Source organism: Lissotriton vulgaris, chromosome 8 (assembly GCF_964263255.1).
Source record: "Lissotriton vulgaris chromosome 8, aLisVul1.2, whole genome shotgun sequence".
Lineage (NCBI taxonomy): Eukaryota > Metazoa > Chordata > Amphibia > Caudata > Salamandridae > Lissotriton > Lissotriton vulgaris.
In genome coordinates, this window is record NC_141696.1 from 6,901,816 (window position 1) to 6,921,272 (window position 19,457).

The 19,457-nt window shown below is 48.4% G+C and overlaps 1 protein-coding gene across 1 annotated transcript in view; it reads left to right on the forward strand.

The window, feature by feature from the left end:
• The first annotated feature begins 6,009 nt into the window (after nucleotides 1-6,009).
• LOC147693211 (NACHT, LRR and PYD domains-containing protein 3-like) overlaps nucleotides 6,010-19,457 on the forward strand; it is a 187,135-nt gene continuing 173,687 nt past the window's right edge. Inside the window, exon 1 of the mRNA XM_086933609.1 lies at nucleotides 6,010-7,725. Within this exon, the coding sequence (XP_086789735.1) occupies nucleotides 6,053-7,725 (1,673 nt within the window). The 5' untranslated portion in view covers nucleotides 6,010-6,052. The remainder of the gene's footprint in view (nucleotides 7,726-19,457) is intronic.

The window sequence follows — 19,457 nt, forward strand, 5'->3', positions numbered from 1 at the left end:
CACCTTGTTGCAAGCCCAGGGAGGCTTTAGGAGGCAATCAGTTGTTGTAGAGCACAGAGGGGCTCAGGGGGAAATCGTTTGGTTCAGAGCCTGGGAGGCTCCAACGCTGGTCCCATCAGTGTCTACACAGCTGCCCAGCACTTAGTGGGCAGCTGCCACGTTTAGGCCCCTGACATTGGGGCACAGGGCGTGCTAGCCCCCACAAGGCCAGAGGGCCTAGGGACTGCCACAGGTGGTGGCTCATGTGAGTTTTGCGCAATTGTGTGTTGCTGCACCTCTGAATGTGTTTTTATGCGTCATGTGCCTTGTTTTTACACTGCTGAACGTAGGTTCTGCATCATGTGTTTTCCTTTCCTACACCTCTGAATGTGTTGTGATGCATCATGTGTAATGTGCTTATACCCCTACAGGTATTGTGATACTTAGGTGGTTGTCCTTGCTAGTACAGGTGATGCTAGTGAGGTCCTGGTTCCCTGCATAACATTTTCCTAAGGTGGTTAGGGTTGCATAGGTGGTACTTACCTGGTTACCAGTGATTACTGGTTGTGTGCTTTATGTTCTATTCTGTGCTACAGTGATTTATATTCTATGTTCTAAGTACTAATTCTACCAAGTGCTAAGTTCTAAAAGTGCTGATTCCTGACAGTGGTCCAGGTGGCGCTGTCTTGTACATATCCCCTGTAAATTCTGTCCATGCCTGTTGGCACATTGTAAAGTGTGTGTTTTTATCTAATGTGTTTTGGTGTAATACGAAGGCTATTTTTACATAACCTTGTGTGGAGTTTCCTTTGTGGTGGGCCTTGGGTGTTGTTGCTGGGGGTGCGTGCGCAAACACTTAACTCACATCGCCTCTAAGTTTAGCCTTACTGCTCGTGCTACGTTACCAAGGGGGTGAGCAGGGGTTATCTTGGCGTGTAACTCCCTTGCCCTGACGTGGAAGTGATGGTCTCTGACTGACTTTGGCGCAAGCCCTGGCCAGCCAGGGATCCCATTTCTAACAGTCACCGTTATTCTTCTGATGAGGCCCAGCAAGAGGATCAGAAAATTAGCCTCGGAGGACAGGAGGAAGGGGGTTCCATTTTTGTTTTTCCAAATTCTAAGATGGCATCGGGGAGCACAGCAGATCATAAGACCACCTCCACAGGATGCTGCTCACGATGCTAACGCCGCTGCATTGCTCCGTTATGCAGCCACTTTCCACAACCCAAGGTCCTCAGGCAAGCCACCGAGAGAGGTCACTGAGAGATGCCACCAAGAGATGCCACCAAGAGATGCCAGCGAGAGTTGTCACCGAGAGATGCCACCAAGAGATGCCACCGAGAGATGCCACTGAGAGATGCCACCGCGAGATACCATTGAGAGATGCCACTGAGAGATGCCACCGAGAGATGCCACCAAGAGATGCCACCGAGAGATGCCACCGAGAAGCTGCCAAAAAGCGTCCCACATTTTTCGAAGAAGAAACCGCTGAAGTCGAAGCCGCCATGCGCTCTACATCTCCATCCTCTTTCCTTGACGCTGCTCATCTTCCTGGGGCATGACCGACAGTGAGCGCTAGCAATGACACCGTAGATCAAGATCTCCTACACCCTGGCCAGAAAGCAACCACGAGAGGCCTGAGAGCCTGTTCGACCTGGCACCATTGCCGTGGGCCTCCCTTACATTTTTGTTGCTGTGCCTCATGTATTTTGCTGGTGTTAGCTGCTCAGAGCACTGGGCCACTGCCAACCAGTGCCACAGTGCAAGTGCTCCCTGTGTGTAAAATTGCTATGTTGATTGGATTCCATGTTTGGCTTATTTGGTTTACTGTCAGTCCCTAGTACAGTGCACCGGGAGTGCCCGGGGCTTGTAAATACAAATGCTGCTGGTGGGCTTTCAGCACTGGTTGTGCCACCCACAGAAGCGGCCTGGTAAAATGTGTCTAAGGTCTGCCATTGCAGACCTTGCGTGCAGTCTGGTACTGTCATGCTGATTGGGCAAGTGCACTCACTTGCCAGTCACTAAACCTTCCCTTAACTTCATATTAGTCACCCCTAAGGTAGGCCCAAGGGCAGGGAGCATTGTAAGCACAAGGTAGGACAAGCCCTGATGTGTGTGGCATGTCCTAATAGTGAATTACAGCCATTTTCGTTTTTCACTATTGTAAGGCTACCTACTCTCCATAGGTAGAATGGGCTGCTGGAATTATTACACTCTATAATCCTAGCAGGCTCAGGGAACATGGTAGAAATTCAAGTTTAGTATGCCTGAACTCAGAATAACAAAATACATATTTTCGTAAAGTTTATTTTAATATCCTGTGTTTGCAAATACCACTTTTAGAAAGTTGGTCTTTGCTTGCCTAACCATTTCAGCCCGCCTCTGCCAGGATGTGTATCTGCTGTCTTGTTTCTGTGAGTGACAGGGATGGGGGGATTCCAGGAGACAGGCTGGCCAGCCAGGTGGTGAATAGCGAGATTACATCAAGGTGGGTGGGAGGAGTGCACCTAGACTCTGAATAGGGCTCTGCTCTGCCACCACAATGCTAGCTCCACCTCCTGTCGAGCGTCTGATGTCTCTGCCCTGCACACTGAAAGAAGAAGCCAGAGTCCTGTAAACAAAGTGCTCCAGAACTGGGCTCAACTGGGCAAAGGACCCCTGGCCTGCAAGCACAAAAGAAATGTGGTATAAATATTGGAGCCCTGCTCCTAAGAAATTAGATCCTGCTTGAACCAAGAAGAACCTCTGCCCACGAGAAGGAACTGGGAAAGCTGAAGGAAGAGTACTGTCCCCAACCTGGGGGATTGGCCTGCAGTGGTAGCGTTGCTGTGAAAGGAGAGGAAAAGACTAACAGAGACTTTGCTCAACTTGTGACTTCAGCAATCTCCAAGGGCTTGTGGGTGAGCTTGCCCCCTGAACGGAGTCCCAGGACTATTGGACTCCCCCTGCCTAAACAAAGAGCTGCTGGACTGCCTGTGTCCTTGTGCCGCTGGAGCCGTAAGCAGAGTGCACCTCGTAAACCCTGTCTGCCTTGAAGCCCGTGCCGTTGCCGCCACGCACCGCGTGTCTCCGCTCTCCTACGAGTCGTAGCTCGCACCGTACCACAACCGGGCCGCACCCCGCTTCACCCTCCCCCTTTGAGCTGCACTGCTCGCTGCCTCCTGCCGCTACAGATTGAATCGCACCGTAAGGTTGAGTACGGCCCGTACGCCGCAGCGTACCCGCCGCCTTGCACCGCGCTGTACGAAGAGTCCTCCCCGCTCCTGAAGGTACGACTCGAATGCCGCATAACACTGTGAACGCTTTGAAGATCCGGACGTCCACCTTGCTCCCCGTGGCCCCCGCTCTACGCCTCGCACAGAGACGCGGCAACGAGCTGGGATCACAGCGCAGAGTGGCCGTCAACTCTCCGAGTCCGCCTTCACTTTCCATACACCTCCTTCGAGCCGGACTCCTCACAACTAAAGGTACTGTAATTTGACTCACAACCATGTGCGTACGCCTCGGACCGAGGAGTCCGCAACGCCTGTGCAGTCCCTTTAGACATTGTTTTCCACACTGTGAGATTCGGACAAGAGTGCGCAAAGCGCACAGAACACGAGAATTACGCATTTTAAAGAACTCTTAAAATCCTAAACGGTATTGTGGCCTGTTTTTACGTTAGTGGGTCTTGTGCTGCCTTTATATAAAGAATACTTATTTTTATATGAAACCTAGTGTGGTATCCCTTTTGTGGTGTTGTCACTGAGTTACTGTATGTGTTCACAAATGGTCAACCTGTAAAACGCTTCTGAGATAAACCTTGTCTGCTTGTGCCACACTACCTAGACGTTGAGCAGGGGTTATTTTAGAGGGTGATCCCCTTATCCTGACTAGAGGAGAGGGTCCCTGCTTGTCACAAGTATTTACCTGTGCCAACCAGAGACCCCCAAATCTAACAGAGCACATTCCACCAGGGCCAAGGCTGGTATCACTTTGTTGCCACAAGGACTGACTGTCCTTGATGTCTGCCAGTCTGTGCTGTGGGCATCGGTCACTCTTTCACAAGGTACTACTGCCTGGATTGCCTGGTCCAGCTGGTGGGACACTTTGCGGACTAGCTATGGAAAGTCTCCAGGTCCGATCTGGTACCGGAGGTGATTCTGAGATGAGGAGTCTGTGGTTAAATAGAGAATGCACCAGAAAGAGCGTTACTGAAGGTAAGTAAACTGTCCTTCCGCTCAATTTGCACCAAAAATAAACTGTTTGATTTCATCTTTTTCATTTTTCAACTGAGTTTTTCACACTGAGCTTCACGGGTGTGTGTCATCGGTATATTGCATTTGTTGTTAGTTGTAAAGAGTTTGTTTTTAGATGGGCCGAAGATTAACCAGGATTTTGATGCCTACTTGGACGTGGACTTTCTTGCAGTATTTTTGTGTTGGTTCTAGTCATGTGTTTGTGAAGAGCACTGATTATTTCTGTAATCTTACATAGCAGTGGGCATGAAAATGTGGGAGTAATCCCTCAACAATGGCTTTAATTATGAGTTTAAGGGTAAAATCCAATCCCTTCACAAACAAGAGTTTTATGCTTTGCTTGGAATTTCAATTTTTGTTCCAAATATCACACCCCTGCAACTTACCGCTGACCGATCCCACAAGGGTAATCCTGGAATAATGTATCAGGGTATCAAGTGGTGTGTGGAGATCCACCCCTGGACTGTGACCCCCAGCGGCTCCTCGTGTGATCTTCACTCGCAATCAGCGATGTTGACTCTCTTGATGAATGTAGAGTCTCCACACGACTGCTTCAGGGGTGTAGATTCCATTACAGACATTGTAGTGAAGGACGCGGTGTTTAAAGGGGGGGCTGCACGTGGACTGGTGGGCATGAGGACATCTGTGGAAGGAAGACAAAGAACTGATAACTTTGTTGTTTTTCTTAAGTATTTTGGCCTCCTTGTGTGATGAACCAGTGAAGTGTTCTTTGTTTTTGCTGATAGACGTTTTCAGGAAATAAATGTAGTTATACCTGAGCCTCCATTTCATATAAAGTATTCATTCTTTGGAATTATGTCCTTGATCGTCCTGCCCTGTTTATTTCTATCCAAAGTCTGTTATTTTATAACAATGAATCCCTGATGTTAAGTCAAGTCAAGTCAATATCGCTTTATTCGATTGTTAAAAGCAATCATAAAAGCATACATAATTAACATAATTAATACATTTCAATACGCTTCAATACATTTACAGTGTCATTATGATATTACAGCGTCTTGAGGAAAAAAATGATTTTCGCAATAATTCATTAATAGCAACATTTCATTTAAAAATCCTTTCTCTTAAAAGACATACATTATTTAATCATTGATTTTCTACAAAAGTTCACTTTTTAAAGAAATACTGTGATTGTAGCAACAGATCGATGATTGTCCAGATATTGAGAACTTAACATGGCCACACGACATTGACGTAAACCCATCTCTCTCAACAATGTTAAAATCTCACCGTGTAATGTCTTATTCTCCTTGATATCACCAAACAAGTACCAATCGTAGCGGCAACTGTAAATACATCTGAAGTGTTTCATGTTCATTGTGACTTTACAGGTAAATTAAACTGTAACGCTGTTAACTCGCATTATTGTAATTGAAATTGAAATTGAAAGACATTCATATAGCGCATGGCTACCCGGAGGCATCTCAGCGCTAACAGTAGCAACAGTGCGATGTTCACTCAGTTAGGAAAGATAAATGTTTCAGGGATCTACGAAAGGAAAGGTGGTTGGATTCTGTTCGCAAGTGGGGGGGAAGGGAGTTCCAGAGTCTGGCAGCATTGAATGAAAATTGTCGACCTCCACTTCTGGCCTTCCTAATCCTAGGGATAATGGCTGGGTTCATAGTTTTGGAACTAAGGCATCTGTTGGGCTCGTAAGGCTGGCTAATACTAAGAAGAATGGAGGACGCAGTTTTAAATAAAGATTTATGAACAATACACAGGGCTTCCTAAGTATATGTTTCATATGTTGTCTCTATTTTTATACAGATCACAATAGGAAGTACAAGAAATATATTAAAGATGGATTCAGAGAAATGAAAGATAATGACAGTAGAATCGGTGAAACTGTGACTTTAGAAGAAAGGTATACAAAGCTCCTCATTTTAAAGAACTATCGTAATAAGAAAGATAAAGAACATGAAATAATGTCATGTGGAAAGAGACATCTACAGCTTATGGCAGAAAGAGCTGCACATTCATACTCTAGCATCAAAGATTTATTTTCCCCTGAGAAGGATGGACGCGTCCCCAGGACTGTGGTGCTCGAGGGAGTGGCTGGGATTGGAAAGACCATGACTGCCCGAAAGATCATGTTCGACTGGGCATCGGGCAAACTCTTCCAGGACAGATTTGAGTATGTGTTTTACATCCACTGCAGAGAATATAACCAGCTGAGTGCACAGAGGCCGATCGCTGACCTCATCTTACCCAGCATTGAAGGGGGGCCGCGCCTGTCCATGAGTGAGATCGAAGCCAACCCCGAAAGGATGCTCTTCATCATCGACGGCTTCGATGAACTTAAAATCAATGAAGATTTGCTGTACAATGAACCCGATAAAAAATCTCAAGAGGCTAAAACAATCTTCAGTTTAATAAGGGAAAGGTATCTAAAGGCTTCATATAAAATAATCACCACCAGGCCAACGGCTTTGGACGCCCTTGGAAGGTGTGTGAAGGATGAACGCTTCGCAGAGATACTTGGGTTTTCTGAAGCTGGGAGGAAAGAATATTTTACAAGGTTCTTTGGAGATCGAATAAAAGCTGTAGAGGCTATCAGGATTGTAAAAGAAAATGAAATCCTCTACACCATGTGCTTTGTGCCCATCGTGTGCTGGATTGTCTGCACTGTCATCAAGGAGCAAATGGAAGATGAGGAGGATTCTTTGCGTGATTTGAGAACAATTACTTCCGTCTACTTACTTTTTCTTTTCAATTTATTAAAGCAGCAGAGTTTACACTCTGTGCAGCAAAACATTACCAGTAACTTGAAGAGGCTGTGTGCCTTGGCTGAGGAAGGCGTCTATCATCAGAAAATCCTATTTGACGAACATGACATCGTTAATCATGGTGTAGACATACCGGCCCTACAATCCCTCTTCCTGAACAATACTATTTTTAAAGAGAGTACCGATAAGCTCAGCCTCTACAGCTTCATCCACTTGAGCTTCCAGGAGTTTTTTGCTGCGCTCTTTTACATACTAGAAGGAAATGATACAACTGCAGAGAACACAGAGAGTCCGCAGCGAGCCGTGACCCGCTTACTGAGGGATTACACAGACTTGGGAAACAATCACTTGATGCTGACCGTGCGCTTCCTGTTCGGCCTTCTCAGTAAGGAGAGACTGGAGAAGATAAAGAGGAAACTCCAGTGGAAGGTTTCACCAGAAATCAAACCTGTGCTACAGGCCTGGACAAGGGAAAAACTAAAACAAGAAGGAGGCGAGATCAGTAGTCGCACCATGGACCTATACCACTGTTTGTATGAGAGTCAAGATGAAGAGTTGGTGAAAACAGAACCTGTGAGTGTGAAAGACATAAGAATAGCAAAAAGTACGATGGGGCGAGAGATGAGTGCCATGGATTTCAGAGCACTCGCATTCTGTTTAAAGCATTCAGGAGTCGAGAGCATTGATCTACAGAGCATTACAGTGAGGCCCGAGGATGTCCGAGCGCTGAAGCCGCTTTTAATGAAATGTTCCAGACTTCGGTAAGTCTCTCAATTTCATATATTTCACATCGTCTGTGTCTTAGAGTAAAAAACAAATGGTAGCATGGGACTTCCTGTCAGGGATGCACAGTATAAAACACAGGACAACACATTGTACCCTTGGTGCAGCATTGAGTTTGTGGGTGTGCTTGGGGTTATCTTGTATTGCACATCGCTGTGCCACGCTTGGTACTTTGGGGCAGATTTACAAGCCCCTTGCGCCTCTTTTATGCCGCCGTTGCGTCACTTTTGTGACGCCGCAGTGGTGGAAAAGAGGCACCATGCTGTGTGGTATTTACAACGTGACGCATCTCGAAGATGCGTCACGTTGTAAAGCCCTGCGCCAGAAGTAGGTGTTCCGTCGCAGGAACGCCTCCTTAAAGTGGCTGAGTCAAACCTACAAGTCACTTCTAAGCAGATGCTGCGTCAAAACCCTGCACCTGCCTGGATTGACGCAGCATTTTAGGGATAGGGCACCCCCGAGCCTTGCTGGAGCTGCGTCGCGCTTGCGACGCAACTCCAGCTGTGCGCCTCCTTTACGGCACAGATGCGTCAAGCATCTGTGCCGTTTTTGCCATTGTAAGGGCGGCACATCATGGTGGCGGAGCACAATAACTGGGGCATCCCTGCTGATATGCAGGGATGCGCCAGTTATTGTAAATCTGCCCCAAAGCTTCATGGCACTTCTGTGGCTGCAATGACTGTGTCCCCCCCTGTGGTGCTGTGAGTAAGAGGCACGGCTCACCTTCTATGGGGCTAACTCATATTTCACAAACTGCCTTGTCGAGGCTCCGTAGTCCCAATACGAGTCTAAAAGAATTCCATAAAGAAATTTGCAGAGGAGGTAGAGGGACCACAGCAGGGGTAGAGGGACTGCAGCAGGGGTAGAGGGACCGCAGCCGGGGTGGGGGGACCGCAGCAGGAGTAGGAGGGACCGCAGCAGATGTAGAGAGACCGCAGCAGGGGTAGCGGGACTGCAGCAGGGGTAGAGGGACTGCAGCAGGGGTAGCGGGACTGCAGCAGGGGTAAAGGGACTGCAGCAGGAGTAGAAGACCGCAGCAGGGTTAGCGGGACCGCAGCATTGGTAGAGGGGACCTCATCAGGGGTAGAGGGACCGCCGCAGTGTTGGACCCGGCCTCATGGCGTGGTCCTATCCCTCCCGCATGGCGGACCCCGGATGACGTCAGCCCTCCACCGGACCTCGGGCGGCCCCTTCGGCCCGATCCTGCACGCCCCAACACCACAGGTCCGGCTACCATCCCGGTCCCCCACCACCGGCCTGACTCCATCATGAGCCCATCACGTCCTGAGCACTAGGCCTCGCCCGACTCCATCTTGGGCCCACCACGTCACGACCACGTGGCCTCGGCCCCGGCCCAGGCCCCAGCGAAGCCCCGACATCGAGGCACCAAGATCCACCCAGGTGGTCGAGTGGCCACTCGACAGATCCCGGAGGAAGAGGAGTTTCGATGGGCCCCCAGCCGTCCCCGGACGCCTGGTATCGATCGCCCTCCGGCCTCCCTGGGCGCTGGCTCCACCCCCCTTCTGGGTGTCTGGACACCATCATCCCAGCCCCTCTGACCCCCAGGCGAGAGGGTCCGGACATCAAAGGACCTCCGTCCTATATCTGGGCCGGCCCCGGAGTAGGACGCCAGTTGTATCCTGGACGCTGTCACGGCCGACACCAGACGAACTCATCCTTCCTGTAACCCGACGCCCTTCTGAGAGCCTGCTGGAGCTGCCGCGGCCTACCTTGCTGAACCATCTGAGAGCCTGCTGGCGCTGCCGCGGCCTATCCTCGCTGAACCATCTGAGAGCCTGCTGGCGCTGCCGCGGCCTACCTTGCTGAACCATCTGAGAGCCTGCTGGCGCTGCTGCGGCCTATCCTCGCTGAACCATCTGAGAGCCTGCTGGCGCTGCCGCGGCCTATCCTCGCTGAACCATCTGAGAGCCTGCTGGCGCTGCCGCGGCCTACCTTGCTGAACCATCTGAGAGCCTGCTGGCGCTGCCACGGCCTACCTTGCTGAACCATCTGAGAGCCTGCTGGCGCTGCCGCGGCCTACCTCGCTGAACCACCTTGCAAGCCTGCGGGCGCCGCCGCGGCTCGAACCTTTCGGAACCCCCCAGCTCGAGGATTGAGAGCTGTGCGTAGGGTATCCCTTTCCCGCCAGAGTGAGACTATCCCGCTACCTTACCCCCCTTTTCGAGCCTTTACGGATCCCTCAATCCACCTGTATATATTGCCAAGAATCCGCAACCTTATTACTTATAAAAGCTTGGGAACTTGACCTCCTGTGTGGTGTCCGTTTGTAGTGTTGTGATTACTCTGCTGTACGATCCTAGGAGAGGGCCCTCTTTCAGGAGGCCTCTTGGTAACGCTCGGCTACTTCTCGACGGAGAGGTGGACCTAGGGGTGGTCAGTCCGACATCTTCTGCCTCCCCTGGGGTTGCCTTTCTAACACGCAGGGGTAGAGGGACTGCAGCAGAGGCAGAGGGGCCAAAGCAGAGGTGGAGGAACTGCAGCAGCGGTAGGGAGGACTGCAGCAGGGATAGAGGGACCGCAGCAGGGATAGAGGGACCGCAGCAGGGGTAGAGGGACCGCAGCAGGGGTAGAGGGACTTCAGCAGGGGTAGGGGGGCCGCAGCAGGGGTAGAGGGCCCGCAGCAGGGGTAGAGAGGGCCCGCAGCAGGGGTAGAGAGGACCGCAGCAGGTTTAGAGGGACCGCAGCAGGGGTAGAGGGACCGCAGCAGGGGTAGAGGGATCGCAGCAGGGGTAGAAGGACCGAAGCCGGAGTAGGGGGCCGCAGCAGGGGTAGAGGGACCGCAGCAGGGGTAGAGGGACCGCAGCAGGGGTAGAGGGACCGCAGCAGGGATAGAGGGACCGCAGCAGGGGTAGAGGGACCGCAGCAGGGGTAGAGGGACTTCAGCAGGAGTAGAGGGACCACAGCAGGGGTAGAGGGACTGCAGCAGGGGTAGGGGGACCACAGCAGGGGTAGGGAGGACCGCAGCAGGGGTAGAGAGACCGCAGCAGGGATAGAGAGACCGCAGAAGGGGGATAGGGGGACCGCAGCATGGGTAGGGAGGACCCCAGCAGGGGTAGAGGGACTGCAGCAGGAATAGAGGGACCGCAGCAGGGGTAGAGGGACCACAGCAGGGGTAGAGGGACCGCAGCAGGGGTAGAGGGATCGCAGCAGGGGTAGAGGGACCGCAGCAGGGGTAAAGGGACCGCAGCAGGGGTAGAGGGATCGCAGCAGGGGTAGAAGGATCGCAGCTGGGGTAGGGGGGCCAAAGCAGGGGTAGAGGGACCGCAGCAGGGGTAGAGGGACCGCAGCAGGGTTAGAGGGACCGCAGCAGGGGTAGAGGGACCGCAGCAGGGGTAGAGGGACCGCAGCAGGGGTAGAGGGACTGCAGCAGGGGTAGAGGGACCGTAGCAGGGGTAGAGGGACCGCAGCAGGGGTAGGGGGACCGCAGCAGGGGTAAAAGGACCGCAGCAGGGGTAGAGGGACCGCAGAAGGAGTAGGGGGACCGCAGCAGGGGTAGAGGGACTTCAGCAGGAGTAGAGGGACCGCAGCAGGGATAGAGAGACCGCAGCAGGGGTAGAGGGACCGCAGCAGGGGTGGAGGGGACCGCAGAAGGGATAGAGAGACCGCAGCCAGGGGTAGGGGGGACAGCTGAAAGGGTATTGGAAGAAAATGAAAGGATTTTGTGAATAGCCAAAAATTAGTGGGTTACTCTTTTGGGGAGGGAAGGGGGGGAGTTTCAGGAAGTTTTAACTCGACCCGAAGGTATCAGAGCGCTGCACACAAGCACCAATTACATTACAGACCGACACATTCATTTTATTTGTTTGGCACGGGGAGATTAAGTGATTTGCCCAGAATCATAGGATGTTGAGCTTCCCTCCGAGACTTTAACCCAGTTCCCGAGCTTCAAGGTCAACCAGCCTGGCCGTTTTTCCACATCCTCCCTTTGCAATTCTGGACCTTGCTTTTTTATTCCATGCATCAGGAAAGCCATGTTAGGCGGGGTTTGTCTACTTCACATCGTCTGCTTGGAATGCCTTACTTACTGTTTGTATTGCCTTACCCCACTGCCCACGTGTTACTGTCTGTAGGAGGCTGGCTCTCTATATAGTGCACTAAAATGAAGTACATTGTGCAGAGAGTACAGGCAACCCTTATTGATTTACAGAGACAAACATAAAAGCACTAAATGCTCTCTTTTGTGGCAGTGTGGGTGAGCAGTTTAGGCTTATCAGAGGATAGTGCTAACCATTTCTATTACTCACAGAGGCAATAAATGAGACACACACTGAAGAATAAATCCAAGACCAATTTAGAAAAATAAGGTGTATTTTTTTTTTTTTTGTAACTTTTTATTACGTAAAACAAAGAAAAAGAAAACACATCAACAAACATTCAAGATAATATAGCAATAGTACATCCATTAGGTCGGTGCTCAAGGAGGACGGGAGACACATGACAACAGGAGAGAAAATTCTTTGAATACAGATAAGGGGGGGGGCCAAAGGCAAAATTGCATATAAACAGCACAATGTACCACAGCTTAGAAGGAATGCAGGTCAGGGCGACTGAGAAGGACTAGGAATTTCTGCGAGTGGGGGCGTACAGATATCTCTCCGGTATGAGTTCCACTGGTCCCAAATCTTTCCCCATTTTCTGGGTCTGCCTCTTGCCATATACACTGTCTTCTCTCTGAACATGCACCAGTCCACACTCTCTTTCCAAGCAGTCACTGTAGGTGGCCTCGGGGACCCCTACAATTGTGCAATATCTCGTTTGGCAATCATATTGGCAGGAGTCACCCACCGAAGCTGCGACACGTCATAATCATTCGGACCCCATACATTCAATAAACATTGCTGGGCTTCTGGCATCATCACAACACCCGTTACTTCATTCATCACTTCATGTATACGGTTCCAAAAACGCACCACCTCGGGGCATTCCCATATTATATTGAGATAGGTGCCAAGGAGACCACAACCACGCCTACACAAGCCATCCGTGGAATAGCCCATATGGATCAGACGGGGGCCGGTGACATAGATTCTGTGGAGGATCTTGAGTTGGACCAGACGGAGGCGGGCCGGAATCGCAACCTCTCTGGGAGAGGAGATAGCGGACTGCCAGTCCTCATCATCTAGTTCAATACCATCAGCAATCCAGGCTTCACGAAGACGATCAAGCAAACTCGATCGGTCATTAATCATCTTTTTATAAAACAATGAGATAGTACTATCTGGCACATGACCATCCAATATACAATCTTCGAGGGGGGAGGATTCCGGAATATCACTACACACAGGAAACACAGAGTTCAAGGCATGGCGTATTTGGGCATAACGAAAAATTTCCCTGTCACTCAGCTTATATTCCGCTTGTAGGTCCGAAAAGGTCTTCACCCCTCCTTTAACCCAGAGATCACGCACTTTACTAATACCGATCGTGTCCCATTTATCAAATCCCTTAGTCTTCCATAGACAACCCAATTTTGCGGAGGCATAATGCGGAGTTGCGCCGGTTAGTTTATCACTCCAGCCCATAGCCGCAGTCGCGCTATGCCATACCCGCACGGCTATAGCGGTAGGTCCCGAAAGTTGTGCACGGGAGGATCCCGAGTGAAGCGCCCTGTAGTAGTCACCACCCGGGAGCAGCCACCTATCCATTTCAAAAGCCGGATTCAATGCCGGACCATACATCCCATGGTTGATGGCAGCAAGTTGGGAAGCCCAATAATACCTACGAATATCCGGGAGTGCTATGCCGTCATCATACCAGGGAAGTGTTAATTTTGGAAGAGCGATGCGTGAACGTCCGTCCCATATCAATTGCCTCTGCAACGAGTCTACCTCCCGAAAATATTTCAACGGGATCACATCAAAACTATTCTTAAATGCGTATAGAAATCGTGGTAATGACATCATTTTAAAAAGGCCCGCACGCCCCAAGGGAGACAACGGTAATCTAAGCCAGCGCTCTACATCCGATCGCAACCTTTGGAGTGGGGGGAGTAAATTACGTTCGTAGCGAACCGCCGGATCCAGCGAGATAAACACACCCAAGTATTTAAAACCAGACTGCGATAACTGGATGGGACAGCCCCGTGGTAAACGAGGGACATCACACTCGAGCACGTAGATATAGAATTTTGACCAATTGATAACGAGGCCCGAGTTCGTCCCGAAGGAGTTAAGCACGTCGAACAATACGTTAAGCGATTTTTTGGGGAGATGTAAGGTACAATAAAATATCATCCGCATATAAGGAGATACGATCTTCAAATTCCGGAGTCCAACGTATGCCTTTCATTGAAGGTTCCCACTGTAGCCAAGTTTGACCCAACCAATAAAGCCAGCGCCAAATCTAAACTTGGCGAGTGCGGCCCAGAGATAGGACCATTCAATTGTGTCAAAGGCCATTGTGGCGTCCAAGGACGCCAAGATGGCCGGTTCACGCAACGTCGGGGCCCTCGCGAGAACACCATGCAAACGTCGCAAATTTAATGCCGTGTTACGATGAGGGATAAAACCCGACTGATCCGGATGGATCAGGTCGCTGATCACCGTAATCAGACGATTAGCGAGTAGCTTGGCGAGAATCTTAGGATCCGCATTTAAGAGCGAAATGCGTCTATAAGACGAGCAGCGATCCCGTGGCTTGCCCTCCTTGTGGATCACCACAATGGTCGCAAGACGCTGATCCCTAGGGAGGGTGCCAATTTCTCGCGCAGCCAAAAATATATCTCGGAGATAGGGAGCTAGGGTATCAGGGCGTAATTTATACAATTCTATAGGAAGGCCATTGGGACCTGGAGCCTTGCCGGAACAAATGGAGCGCAGCGCAAGAGCCACCTCATCCACAGAGGGTGCGGCATCCAAACAATCCCGATCTGATTCTGACAAACACGGCAGTGCTATATCTTTAAGCAACAACTGAGAATCCTCCTCGGGCCTGCCGGACACCGAGGTATACCCCTCTCAGAAATAATCAGCAAAGCATTCAACAATTTCAACAGGGTCCGTTACACACACACCATCCAATTTCTCAATCACCGGAAATACACGACTCGCTATCTCCCTTCTGTCCAGCCAGGCAATCAATTTTCCTGCTTTATCGCCCACATCATATAACCGTCCCTGCTGTTCCCTACTCATCATCTTGGCCGTATCAGTAACCAAAGTTTTACATTCCAATTGTTTAAGGTGGTGAATATGCAGTGCTTCTCGAGTCACATCTCGCTCCAATGCGGTCTCTAATTTGAGGTACTGGGTTTTTCAAAACCGGTACCGAACCGGTAACCCAGTGGTGTCAAGGTACACCCAAAGACCTCGGGTACTTTCTTGTTTAGACCACAGAAATTCAGAGTCTTCTAGGTGAAGTCAAAGATCGAATTTATTGGCTGCAACCAAGTAACAGGCGTCCTAGAAGTACAACAACACGGAATGTATATTCTCAGGAGACTGCTCAATCTTACAAAGCCAGGCTTCTCTTTTTATACAAAATATTAAGCTCCAGGCAAACATTCTCAGATTTACAGTAGCCCATTCACATATTTTCACTACAAAGAAAAAGCAGAGTCATGATGACAAGCCCACATTTCAGTTTGTCCAGCCCACAACAAATTACCCGGCAAGGCCCAACATTTCCATCAGATATCGGTGGACCCCCAATAAAAACGGGCACCTCCTCATCATAAAGCAAGTGGGAGAGAAAGAGCAGGGACAGGTGTGATCAAGATTAGGCAGGGTGTGTGTGTGCGATGAAAAGGGTTTATGGCATGTTGTGCCTTGATGCTATCTCGTTCGGCCACTGGGAGAGGAACTGACCAAACAGGTTTGGCCTGGGGCAATGGTTCCAGCTTGCCCAGGTCAGAGAAAAGTCAAATCAAATCAAATCAAATCATCTTTATTCGGTTTCAAATTTTTGAAAAAACCATAAAAGAACAAAATACAATAACCATTTTGAGTAAAACATTAAATTCAGTTCGTTACTAAAATCTTAATTAAAAAATAAAACATTTTACAGAAAGAATACTTTTTATATTAGAAAGTTGTTGTTATTTTGTAAATTCGAACGATGTCTAAGACATAGTTTTAGGTACTGTACCACTGATTTTGTCATTAGGCTGTTTTCCAAAAATTGTAGTGCCAAGTAGGCCGGGCGGCACCTACGAATTTTCACAACTTTCAGTACTGGTAATAACCACCTCCTGCGTAGTAAGTCATAAAATTTGCAGAAAAAGAGAACATGGATTGTGGACTGTGAAGATGTTGAGTCGCAAGGACATACTGGTGCAGTTTGTACCCAGACATTCTGGGTGGGGAATAAGACCATGTAGTGATAAAGGTTAAACCTGAAGCGAGTGAGGAGTAGTTTTTCAAATTGTGACAGATCGTATTGCAGTTACGGTTGAATGGTTGGGACCAACTGTATTAATAGACAATGTTGGGCTGTTGGCTTTCCAATTTCATTTAGCGTCCGAAGTTGAGAGAGGTGCGACAGACAGAGGGTTTTTAATTCTTTTTTTGTTATGTCTGTCACTGATAGTGGTTCGTCAAAAAGTCTTTGGAGATCAATATCTGAGAGGAAAGATTTTACGTATCCCAGCCATCTAATCTTTAACATGTTCTCAAGTTTCATGCAGTCCTGGATTATTGCTCTTGTGAGCTGACACTCGTCCGTGACCCATATTCTGCGCCATAACATGATGGGCTGGATCTTGATGATATCGGAGATATGGTAAATTCCGAGTTCTAGATGACAACCAAATGTTGTTGTACTCTTTGGAACTGCTAATAGAAATTTTAGAAAAGCGTTTTCGACTATCTGTAATTGGTCGACATTTGTTACTCCCCAGACTCCCGATCCGAAAGTAGCTGTGCTAACGCATTTTTCATTGTAAATTTTGATCATCTCCGTGGGGGTTTTTTTGCCAAGCCGAAGAGAAAATGCTTTTAGGGCTCCAACTGATCTTATCAGAGATAACTTTCGGGATGTGAGTGCTTCTTTCCATTTAAAGGCCTCATCGATGGTAATCCCTAAGTAGGGGTACGTTTTAGTTCTTCCGAGGGGTAGGTTGTCCACGTAAATTTTCTTCACTTTACTTCCCTTGCAGCCGGCATGCATCACGAAGGTTTTCTTTATGTTCACTTTTAGGTTTAAATTTGTCATGAAGGTGCAATAATTATTTAATGCCCGCTGAAGCTGGACCGGGGTTCGTGCGAGAATTACCGCATCGTCGGCATATAGTAATGCTGGAATCTGACGGCGGCCAGCTTCTGGGAGATCTTTTACGCCCTGCAACATTGCGACTTCAAGCCCATTAGTATAAAGCGTGAATAAAAATGGGGCCAGCACGCACCCTTGTCTGACCCCCTTCTGTATTGGGAAGCTGTTTGTTAGTTGACCAGCTGTCCCAAAACGTACTTTCCCCTTGGCTCCAGAGTATAGTTCACGCAGAAAATCGATTATTGGTGTTTCGATCCCCATTTGCAGCATTATGGCCCATAGTTTCGAATGTTCCACACAGTCGAATGCTGCAGTGAGGTCGACATACACCATGTGTAGGCAAGATTTTTTTACTGTGACATATTTGCCAGCCAATAATGTCAAATTTAAAACTTGATCCACGGTGCTCAGACCTTCCCTGAACCCGTATTGTAGGTCTGAGAGTACTCCATGTTCCTTTGACCACTCCTGGAGTCGATCGAGTAATATCCTCCCTGCCATCTTTCCTACTGAGTCCAGGAGGGATATGGGACGGTAGCAAGACGGATTGTCTCTACAGCCCTTTTTAAAAATAGGCACCAGGATCGATGTTGACCAGGAATTAGGGAGTTCGGTCTCCTTTGCTGCATTTAGTACTTTTGTTAGGAGGGGAGACCATAAGTCTGGTAGAAATTTGTAAAGGTCCATTGGGACCGAGTCTGGTCCGGGTGCTTTGCCGTTTTTTGCGATCTTTATTGCTTTCTCTGTTTCTTTTATGGTGAACTGTATTTCAATGGGATATTTCACCGGTGGGAGAGGGATAGGCAATATTGAATCTCCCGGTTTAATCTCTCCGAAGACCCCTGAAAAGTGTTGAACCCAGTCCTCCGCATTTATAGCTACGTCCAAAGAAGGACCGTCGTTATTTTCTGTTAAAAAAGGACTCTTGACTATTTTCCAGAAGGCTGTGCTGTCTCTTAAGGTGCTGCTGTTTAACAGTTGGGTCCAAAGGTTTGCTCGTAACTCCATTTTTCTTTGTTTGATTGCCAGCATGTAAGATTTTCTAAGTTTAGTTACCTCTATTCTGTTTCTTTCTTTGCGTGCAAGGGCTTTCTTGAGTTCGGAGTATGCCTTTGTACAGTTAGTGTCGAACCATCCCTTTTGTGGTACGTTGTTTCGTTTACTAAATTTAGTTAGTTCATTGCTTATGGTTTTCACTATTACCTGATAACTTTTCATAATCTCTGTGGGGCTTGATGACGGATCTAAGCATTTATCGATTTCTCTCCTACATTTTTTAATTATTATTGCTGTGGTTGCTTCATGATCTACGTTGCCCCACTTAAGAGTATATCCATTTAGTCTGTTTAACGTTAAGGCTTCATGTTGGAGCAAACCCGGGTAGGCCTTAGGTGTATCGTTGCGGTGATCGGGTTCAACATACGTCAGTCTAAGTGGGAAGTGGTCGCTGAGTGAATTGTCGTCCGCTTCGAAAGACTTTATGCGTGAGGCTTTGTTGTTGAAGACTAAGATGTAGTCTATTAACGTTTCAGCACCTCTTCCATGAAAGGTAGGAGTAAATTGAGTTATGGGGGTCATTATCAAGTTCGCAAACCCTATGTCTAGCTCGGACATTACAGCCTGCATGTTAGTACCTTCTGCCGTGTGAACAAAGTGGGTTAGTGGATTTTCTTGCTCATCTGTAATCCCACAGATAGTAGTGTTACTGCTGTTGCAGATGTGAAGGTTAAAGTCTCCTCCCCAGATTAATGAGTGTATAACTTTGGCGTATTTTATTTTTAGATCGTTTACTGTCTCGGAGATTTCACTTAAAACTTTGTTCAGTTCCGTCGGCGTCAAAATATTATAAAAATTAATGATGGTATAGACCTCTTGATTTGTTCCTTTAATATTAATGATTTGATAATTATGGTGGAGAGAGACAGGCGTTATTTCGCGGCACGACCAAAGGTTGGAAATGTACGTGATTAGGCCGCCTTTGCTCCTCCCTGAGTTTCTTTTTATTGCTTGTGAAAAGTATGTTCTGAATCCCGTGAGGTGGATTGGGTCGTTGAGCCATGTTTCTTGTAAACAAATTAGGTCATTTGAGTTGACTAATTCTAAGAAACTTTGTTCAAGTTGTTTAGTTGCTAATCCCGCCACGTTCCATAATAACATGTTCCTGTTACAGTTTTTACTGTTGTTAACAGGCGACAAAGACTGAACGATGTTAACTGCTTCCGGTAGTGTGAGGGGGAGGTCAAGATTCAAGAGTGGAGTATTTATTTGCTTGTTTGAGACGGGTTGTGCCGTAATTAAAGGTCTGATATGTTCCTCAAGACAGCATTGTGACTCTTGCTCCTGTTTTACCATGGGTTGGGTTTTTGTTTTTTCTGTGAAGTTATGTGATCCATGCTTTAACTTACTTGCAGATTTATTGGGCATCTTGCTCTTTGGATGGTTATCTGGAGAGATTGAGTGGGGTCTAGTGCTTGGACAGAGA